The sequence below is a fragment of the Physeter macrocephalus genome, chromosome 11 (genome assembly GCF_002837175.3).
Source record: "Physeter macrocephalus isolate SW-GA chromosome 11, ASM283717v5, whole genome shotgun sequence".
NCBI classification, from domain to species: domain Eukaryota; kingdom Metazoa; phylum Chordata; class Mammalia; order Artiodactyla; family Physeteridae; genus Physeter; species Physeter macrocephalus.
The window spans coordinates 170,745,060-170,755,379 of record NC_041224.1 but is presented as its reverse complement, the minus strand read 5'-3'; the positions used below and the strand labels follow the sequence as shown (position 1 = coordinate 170,755,379).

Here is a 10,320-nt window from a genome sequence, read left to right as displayed (position 1 = left end):
TCCCACCAACAGTGCAAGAGGGTTCCCTTTTCTCCACACCCTCTCCAGCATTTATTGTTTGTAGATTTTTTGATGATGGCCATTTTGACCCATGTGAGGTGATACCTCATTGTAGTTTTGATTTGCATTTCTCTAATGATTAGTGATGTTGAGCATCCTTTCATATGTTTGTTGGCAATTTGTATATCTTCTTTGGAGAAATGTCAGTTTAGGTCTTCTGCCCATTTTTGGATTCGGTTGTTTGTTTGTTTGGTATTGAGCTGCATGAGCTGCTTGTAAGTTTTGGAGATTAATCCTTTGTCAGTTGCTTCATTTGCAAATATTTTCTCCCATTCTGAAGGTTGTCTTTTCATCTTGTTTATGGTTTCCTTTGCTGTGCAAAAGCTTTTAAGTTTCATTAGGTCCCATTCATTTATTTTTGTTTTTATTTCCATTTCTCTAGGAAGTGCATCAAAAAGGATCTTGCTGTGATGTATGTCATAGAGTGTTCTGCCTGTGTTTTCCTCTGAGGGTTTTATAGTGTCTGGCCTTACATTTAGGTCTTTAATCCATTTTGAGTTTATTTTTGTGTATGGTGTTAGGAAGTGTTCTAATTTCATTCTTTTACATGTAGCTGTCCAGTTTTCCCAGCACCACTTATTGAAGAGGCTGTCTTTTCTCCATTGTATACTCTTGCCTCCTTTATCAAAGATAAGGTGACCATATTGCACCTTAATTCTTTAAAATATTTTTCTCTTTATTATTATGCTGTATTTCATGCCTATAAATATTCTACATAAGAAATAAATAAAGTGAACCCCACGAAGAGACACCACAGTGACTTGCTGTTTGTTGTAGGATAAACTTTTCTGAGTCATAAGTAGACTCTGGTGCTAGCTGGTGGAAAGTAATAAAATTTATGTATCTGTCAGGGGTGAATATGCTGTTTAGGCATATTAATATTCTAAATAATTGAAGACATACTTCCATAATGTTTTAAAATTTTTACTAAATGTTGAGTGACTGCAAAACAATATTTAGATAATACGTATAAAATATGAGAATAGCAATACAGCAAATACCCACGTACTCACCACCCAGTAAAAGAATGTCACCCTTTGAAGTTCCGTAAGCACCCCTCCACATCTCCTCTCCTTCTTACCACCTTTTATGTGTTTTACCCCCTTGTTTTTCTTTATGGTTTTATCAGATAGATTTGCATCAGTACATTGTTTGGTTTTACATATTTTTAAACTCTGTATGAATGGAATTCTGAACTGTATGTAAATGGAATTCTTCTGAGGCTTGCTTTTTTTGCTTAGTATTATGTTCATGAGTTTCAGCCGTAACTGTGTAGTTACTGTTAGAAGGTTCATTATTTTCACTGCTCTATTCCTTGCATGAATATGTAATTTATTTACCCATTTTCCTGATAAAGGACATTTCCCTTATCTGCCATACAAACAATGTGGTTATGAATTTCCTTGTTTATATCTCCTGGTGCACATGTATAAGAGTTTCAGGTGTGTATCTCAATTGGAATTGCTGAGTCATGGGATATATATGGGCAATTTCAATTTTATTAGATTTGGGGGCAAATTGTTTTCTAAAGCACTTGTGCTAATTTTCTCCTACCAGTGGTACTAAGAGTTCTTGTTCTACGTCTCGGCAATGCTAGCATTATCAGAATTTTTTAAAGTGTTTGCCAATGTGGTAGGTGGGAAGGGCTATCTTATGGTTTTAATTTGCATTTCTAGTAATGAGGTCAAGCATCTTTTAACATGTTTATTCACCATTTATGCTTACTTTCTGATTAGCTCATTAACACATTAAAAAGATATTTTATTTGACGCTTTTGTTTTCAGTGGGACCAAAATATCTAGCCGGTCATACTGTTAGAAGTCCAGATCTTCTTTTTAAACTAGCTCTATTTTAAAAATTTTTTTAATGTAATATATATTTAGAAAAACAACAAAATAAATCAGAAGAAACTAAGAGGGAATTAGTAAAGATAAAAGTTGAAATTAATGAAATAAAAAACAAAAAATGGTAGAAAGAATAATGAAATCTAAATGTTAATTTTCAAAAACGTCTTAGTGTAGTTTTTTTAAGCTTTAATTATTTCTTAAATATAAATGCTATGAGGTTAACAAAGTCATTTGAAAGTTTTTTTAAATTTCCTTTACACTAAATTTAATCTTGTTGATTTTGTTTAAAATTTTTCGTTTCAGTCTCTCTTTGTATCAGTTAAGGTTCAACCTGAGAAGCAGAACCAGTAGGATGTGTGTGTGTGTACACATATGTACACACACACACACACACATACATACACATATACATTGATGTATATACCATATATGGATACCTATGAGATTTGTTACAAGGAATTGGCAACATTGTGGGGCCTGGCTAAGCAAGTTCACATCATAGGCAGGCTGGAGCTCATAGGCGTGGGCCAAAGCTGTTGTCCACAGGTGGTCAGGAAAAAAAATCACAAGCAGGATGGACTCTGTGGGCATGGGCTGAAGTTACTGTCTACAGATGGAATTTCTTCTTTATGGAGAAACCTCAGTCCTGATTTCAAGGAGTTTCAGCTGGTTCAATCAGGTCCACCCTGATTTTCCAGGATAATGTGCCTTCCTTAAATTCAGCTTATTTGAGCTTTGATTACATTTGCAAAATACCTTCACAGCAATACCTACCTTAAGTTTGACTGGATAACTGGGGACTAGCCTATCCAAGATGATACATCAAAAAAGCTATCACACTCTGATTCAAGATGATGAAACTTGACCTGACATTTACGTGGGTGAATCCTCTAGAATAGCCAAGAAAATTGTGTGAAAGAATAATGGTGAGGAGGGACTTGCCTACTAAATGTCAAAATAGAGCCATAAATCAATACCATATTGACTAGATTAGTGGAACAGAAGGAGAATCCAGAAATGGAGCCCAGGTTATATTTGAGAATTAAATTTAAAACTAAACCCTGAACTACTTTCAGTTCAGTGGGGAAAAGGGTAGGTTACCTAATAAACAGTAGATACAACCGGCTGTCTGTATGGAAGAAAATGAAATTGGACCCCTATCTTACACTATATACAAAAGTAAATTCCAACTGTATTAAAGCAAGGATTCTCAACTGGGAATGGTGGTGGAAATCTGGGGGGTATTTTTGGCTGTTACAGTGACTGTGGGTGGGTCTTCTGGCATTTAGTGGCCAGAGGCCAGGAATGTTGAAAGAACTCCTACTGAGAAATACTATTTTAAAGATATAAATGTTAAAAAAGAAAAATATCTTCCAAGAAAATCTAGAAGACCACGTGTGCAGTTCAGGGCAGGGAGGAGCCTAACCTAGACTAAAACTCAAGAATCAAAGTAGGACATGTTTGACTATATTTGTAGCACTGATGACAAAGGGTTCATATATACTATATAAGGTGCTCTTACAAACTGATGAGAGAAAGACAGCTCAATGGAAAAATGGGCAAGGTATGCAAAGATTTTTGCATAAGAGCAGATCCAGCTGTCATATTAACATGAAAAATTACTCAAATTCGCTAGTATGTATTATAGTTAAATAAAAATTAAAGTAATAATAATGAAACATCACTTTATACCCATCAGACTCGCAAAAATTAAAAAAAAAAAACATTTGTTGGGACTTCCCTGGTGGCACGGTGGTAAAGAATCCGCCTGCCAGTGCAGGGGACATGAGTTCAAGCCCTGGTCCAGGAAGATCCCACATGCCACGGAGCAACTAAGCCCATACACCACAACTACTGAGCCTGTGCTCTAGAGCCCACAAGCCGCAAACTACAGAGCCCGCGTGCCACAATTTCTTAAGCCTGTGTGCCTAGAGCCCGAGCTCCACAACAAGAGAAGCCACCGCAATGAGAAGCCCACGCACCTCAACGAAGAGTAGTCCCCGCTCGCCGCAACTAGAGAAAGCCCATGCGCAGCAACAAAGACCCAACACGGCCAAAAAAAAAAAAAAAAAATTTGTTGCTATATTTCTTGGCTTTTTGTAGTTTTTATTCTTATTATTGTCATTTTTTAAACTTTTGTCACCATGTTGTCTTTAAATAGCATTCTCTTTTTTATTTAGTTTCTCTGAAAGAGACATTATTGTGTTGTGAAGTGTGGGTTCTATCTTTGATACTTATTAGTATCAAATGAACTTGCCCAAGGTCACAGAAATACAGTGTCATTAGCTGAAAGGGGTTGATTGACTTTAAGACGTCTTCCAGCCCTGTAGTTTGTGAAATAGTTTTTGCATGCTGCTTTTTAATGAACGTTTCTTCCTCAGGAGCGTTTGGATGAAGCAAATGTTGCATTGGATTCAGCATCAAGACTTACAGAACAGTTAGATTTAAAGGAAGAACAAATTGAAGAACTTAAACAACAAAGTAGGTTTTTTTCCTTTTCCTTTTTCCCCTACAGCACTAGTATTGAATCAGATGTAGTTTCCCCCCATGCATTGGTACAGTCGAGTGAGACCAACTGCCATTAGTCTGTGACTTCCATTTCCATCTGCCATGACCAGTTTGCTTTGATTTGAATCTGGTCCTAGTGAAACCAGAGTCATAAGTTGGCCCTGGCTGTCCAGATAGTTTTCCGGAATATTGAGGCAGTCCAGTTGTGCTGGCTGTCACCCTGTTGACCATCAAAGGGATTGATTCGACTGATTCGACTTGTCATGGTATATCTTTTCCCTGTTCAGTCCGTGGTCATCCTGCCTAAAGCTGTCTGATGTGTTAGAGAAGGCAGTGTTCTCAAGTAAATGAGTAACCTTTTGTGGAATGAATGTCTGGCTATAACTAGCTGTTTATGATTATAGATGGTGCTTTACATGCAGGCATTCATCATGTATTTTTTGATGCTTGTAAATTATCTCATAGGCCCTGTCAATTCCTGAGGGTGAGTCCTGTGTTTAGGATTATCAGTTGGGCCTCAGATAATCAGGTGGTTCATAGTGCTCTGTTAACTCTTAACTGCTGACAGAGATGGCATGCTCTCATTTAATCTCTGATGTAACAGTCCCCAGGAAGTTGAAGCTATTCTAGGGCTACATTTAGTAGATAATGATTAAAGGTTATTGGAAAGGTGATAGGAACCTAGAAATGTTTCAACTTTAGGTGTCTGGGTTAGGCACAATAGTACCAAGGCATGTAATGAAGTAATTAAGAAGTACCCCCTAACATGAAATAGAGTTAGAAATAGGAAAAAGTAGGAGATGAGATGGTACAGCACAAATACCGTCAGACAATAGAAACAGTGACTTGGACATTACGGAGGCAAGTAGACAAATCACTGAAGTGTGGATACCAAAGGACAAGCCGAGGAAGTTGGCCTAAAACCAGCAGGAGACAGGAGATGAGAGATTGTTAGGAATAAAAATAATAATAAGATCATGTGAGGCATTGTCCTCAAGAAAATTTGATTCTGCGGCAAATTAGTGCCCAACTAAAAGTCCTCTGTTTGCTTTGTAAGATTTGGCCAGCCTTAGAACTCTAAATGTAATAGAGGGGCTGGAAATGGACAATAAGGAAACAGTTATATATTGAGTATCATGGTCATTTTATATAACATATAGTGTATTATTTAGTCTTCTCATATTTTATTTACTCTCACAAGAAACTCTAAAGTAGGTAGTATTAGTTCCATTTTATAAGTTAAAGAAACTGAGATTTAAACTGATCTTTTATCCTTGACCAAAGTTCATAATCTTTCCATGTTACTGTATTTCTTCTTGTCAGGAAAAGAGTTGTTTGTAATCTGACTTGTATTTTGTTCTGTATGTCTTCTTTGAAGATAGGACAGTATCCAGTGTGCTGCACCCTAAATATTGAAATGGTTGCCCTTACCCGGAGGCAGTGTTTGTTGGGAAAATAGTCTAGTTAGGTTGAAAGCCAAAGTAACTACAACATTATCTGGAAGACATACGGGCAACCTGGAGGAGACGTACTGAGCACCCAAGGGTTTAGCCAAAGAATTGATATCCTAGGGAAGGGCTAGACTAATGAAGGTAAAAAGGCAGTATTCTGAAGCAACTCCTTGGTCTGTGACAAGGTTGCTATGTATGTCATGCTACTGTAATATTTAAGTTCACATACCTTTTTAGACAACTGCCTGTGTCATTCCCAGTAGATGATGGTAAGATAAAAAATTCTATGACTTACTGTAGTTGCTAAATGTTATCAGAGTCCCTGCACTATTTAGTAAGTTGTTTAGGCACACATTTAAATCCTCAGTAGTAGAATATTTTTAGATTCTGATTGTAAATGGCAAGGCTTAGGTGGCCTAGGTCCCTATTCATGTAAAAAGTTATAATTCATTGTAAATATATAGGAACTTTGGCCTCGTTTTGTGCAGTTAATATTAGCCACAGAAAAAGCTCTAATTATGCTTTACAACTGGTATTTGAAAGGGCAGGCGAGAGGCCAGTGTTGCACAGACAGGAAGCGGGGGTAAAGGGACAGACAGTTCTGTTATGTCTTTAAGTCATTCTTGCCATTTAAGCTCTTCTTAACAGTCTGTTTTCTTTTATTACCTAAGTGCTTAATATTGCTTTTAGATCTCTAAACACAAATGTGATTTTATTTTATCAAAGCTGCACTCTTGATTTGATAATATAAATAAAACTTTGATTGGCTTGGTTGTTTCAAAAGAATCACTGTATATTTTCTTTCATAGATCATTAAGTACTTTAAATGTTGATTGATGTTGTAATACTGTACTTTATTTTTAATGCAAAACTTGGCCAGACAGCAAAAATATTTGCCAGGAGAAACAATTTTGAAAAAGACAGATTAGCTTTTGTTGCAAGAAAGTACATAGAGACTTGAATCGTAGAGGCAAAGTATTGTTTTATTTCTAAGCATCTGTAGGCTGTCGATGGTTAGTTGATATGCAGTTTCAACATTTAGACAATATTAGGAAACTCATTTTAAAAAGTGGTATTTTATTTGAAATGCTTGATTATGTAATTGCCACCAGAGATGAGATGATTCAGTCTGGTCAGACATATGAAAAGGGAGCTATTGCTTATAACACCAGTATTAAAATAGTAAATTGTTGATGATTTCAATCATTCTTAGAGTCCATAACTGTCAGGGCCGTGTATGTGCAACTGTGTTTTGAGTTCCAAGTATTTACAGGCTTTGTATGAAAAGTATGAAGCTGCCTTAATCAGGCATTAAATACTTAATGAGAGCTAACTACTTGGCTTCATGTTAGATGCTGTGTGAGATACTAGATAGGATCCCTTTTTTTTTTTTAAGAAGCTTAGTTAATGAAGTAACACATGGCATAGATACACCATAGGTTCATAGTTTAAGACGGTGGTGCTCAACTCTGGTCAGACAGTGTATATTTAGTTCTCCAAGAATCCCATGAAGGGTTAGGGACATTCCATGGAGGAAAGAAACTTGAGCAGACAGAGCTCTAAACTAGTAGTAGGATTTTATTCCCCAAATGTAAGTAGTTCTTTGTCTTCTCCCCCTCACCCCCCTGACCCACACACCAAGGGAAAGTAACAATGAAAAGAAACCCTAAGATCCTATAGGTTCTACGAGCTTCCCTGGTGGCGCGGTGGATAAGAATCTGCCTGCCAACGCAGGGGACATGGGTTCGAGCTCTGGTCCAGGAAGATCCCACATGCCGCGGAGCAACTCAGCCCGTGCGCCACAACTGCTGAGCCCACGTGCCACAACTACTGAAGCCCACACGCCTAGAGCCCATGCTCTGCAACAAGAGAAGCCACTGCAATGAGAAGCCTGCGCACCGCAACTAGAGAAAGCCGGCGAGCAGCCGCAAAGACCCAACAAAGACAAAAATTTAAAAAAAAAAAAAAAAGATCCTATAGGTGCTATATTTTAATAGATAATGTTGGCTGGTAGAAGAATTACTGCTTCCCTTCCTTTTAGAAGTTATTCTTTCAACATTTTACCTGAAAGTGTTCTTTTTCAGTGTAGTTCCAAAGACTTATTTCACATACCATCCTATATTTTATTGATTTTTTTCAAACTTAAGACATTAGTCCTCTATGAAGCAGATAGGACAGTGTCTTTCATTAACTATTCTGAGTTGATCAAAGTTCAGAATTTCTATGGAATTGTCATTCATGGGAAAATATACTACCTGTGGAAACCTGAACCATGAAAAGACATGTTATCATCCTATATTCATGGCCAAATTTAACATTTTCCTTTCACTTATTATTCTCTACCATCATCCTTGAGATAAATTCCTGCTTAAGTGAAAACGATTGGATAAAATTGAAATAGCAAGCACAAAAGAGTTATTGTTTTGATAATGATTATTCAAAAGGGTGGTAAATTTTATGGTACACCAAGAAAAATAAATTTTCATAAGCAATACAAGTTTAGATTCTAGCACTGGGGAAGTCTTTTGGTCTGTGTGCCAGTTTATAGCCATATCTGAAAGGGCCCCATCACTGATTTTTTCTTATTTTAAGACGGTTTGGTGACTGCTTTTTAAAAAAAGTCTTATGTGAGTTCAGAATGGAAAATTTCCATACAGTGTTTTTTTAAAGAAAATCTAGAAGAATGTATAAAATAAACCCCAGTAAACCAACTGTAATATGAAGCATAAAAATGTATTTTAAAACTACACATATAAAAGAAGTTTAAAATGTTTTTCATGGAACCGCCTTTATGGTGTTGGATGGTAGAGTTTTTATTTTAAATAAAGACATTCCGTTTTCCAGGACACGATTTATACAAGAAAACATATAATGTCCTGTTGAACATAGGCCAGATACATTCCCAGACGCTTTGTTACCCAGACCTTTTGAGGGATTTCTTTATAGATGTTTTTGGCAGAAGTGGTGATTTTAGAGGAAACATATAAGAAATACCAGATGCAGTTTTCTGAATTGCCATAAATAGTTAAAAAATTATTTGTGATGGTATAAACATCTGGGTATACTAGAAAATGTCAACATTTTAGTTAAGAAAAAAGCTATGTCAATTAGGTAAATAGTTAGGCCCTTTTCAACTTAATGGTTGTACTTTTAAATGTATATTTTATTAATTCTTCTAGGTATAAAGGGAAAAGCAAATTATGTAGATATGAGAATTTTTTGACTTTGTATGTTTTGTGTATTTTTCCTCATATGAATAATATGAGTAATTCATAACATAAATCATTTATTCTTTTTTGACCTGTGTTCTATTCTCAGATAGTCTCCCTTCCCAGAGAAAAGTCAGTCATTCTTTCATTTATCACAAATTCATTGTTTTGTGCTGTGTACCAAGCACTCAAATAAGTACTAAAGATACGGGACAAGAGTTCTACCCTTAGGAGGTTTATAGTCAAGCAGGTATAGGGGAAGACTACATGTAGTCACATACATGCAGCAAGCTATTTCAAAAGGAAGAAGCAATCCATTCTACTTCTTGGTGGTGGTGAAGAAGGGTAGAAAAGGCTAGTGAAGTGTATACTTGCCCTCACTTGAATGGTGAATACGTACAGTGAAGCAGGCAGAGAGTTGGGGAAGAACATTCTAGACAGAGGGAGGAATTCATATGAAACTGTGTGTCATAATTTGGAAACTGGCTGAAGATCTGGTGGACTAATAACGTGTGCGTGTGTGTGCTGTATTGGTGTGGAGTGCCGAGAAGGCAGAGGTGGGAGTGAGCTGTTGTGTGAAGAAATGAAACTGTAAATATGGATCACAAACAGAAATTGTAAACTGGGGCCCAAATTATAATATAAAGGAGCAACTAGGACTAAGTAGAGACTGTGGTGAATTGGAGAGCTTCTTATAGGGGGCAACAAATTCTCAGCTTCACTGAACTGTTGTTGGGTAGGAATGTGGGTCCAGGGTTGCCAGATCTTCAGGTCTTTCAAGAGACACCAGAAATGTAGACTTATGTGAAATGTTCCAATTTTTTAATGTGACATGTAATTTAAGGTTTTCAGAAAATCCTGTGTGGTCTGAACAAAACATTTCTTTGTATCAGATTTAGTCCATGCTAATTTGCAACAGAGAGCTTTCAGAAATGGGTTGAGGTTTATTAGTCTGTAGCCTAGAAAGTCTTTGTCATTAATAAATATCAGTATAAGTGTATAGTGATGATGATATTCAGTAAGTGGCAAAATTATTATAGTGACTTTACTGCTCACTGACCCAATTGTGGACCTTTCTTTTGAGATATGGCAGGTCTGTGTGAACCTTTAAAAATTAAATATATAACTTGACTCATAAGCAACTGACAAAGGATTAATCTCCAAAATTTACAAGCAGCTCATGCAGCTCAATATCAGAAAAACAAACAACCCAATCCAAAAATGGGCAGAAAACCTAAATAGACA

General features: G+C 36.6%; 1 protein-coding gene across 5 annotated transcripts in view; it reads left to right on the top strand.

Annotated features, from left to right (window-relative positions):
* The window catches only part of TRIP11 (thyroid hormone receptor interactor 11), a 65,506-nt gene that overhangs the window by 43,668 nt on the left and 11,518 nt on the right, over positions 1 to 10,320 (top strand). For 4 of the 5 annotated variants that reach the window (XM_007105042.4, XM_007105043.4, XM_007105041.3 and 1 more), the window contains one exon: positions 4,289 to 4,388. In XM_007105042.4, the coding sequence (XP_007105104.2) occupies positions 4,289 to 4,388 (100 nt within the window). Of the gene's footprint in view, positions 1 to 4,288; positions 4,389 to 7,508; positions 8,959 to 10,320 lie in introns of those variants that run through there. The other variant, XM_055088684.1, reaches the window with a different exon arrangement.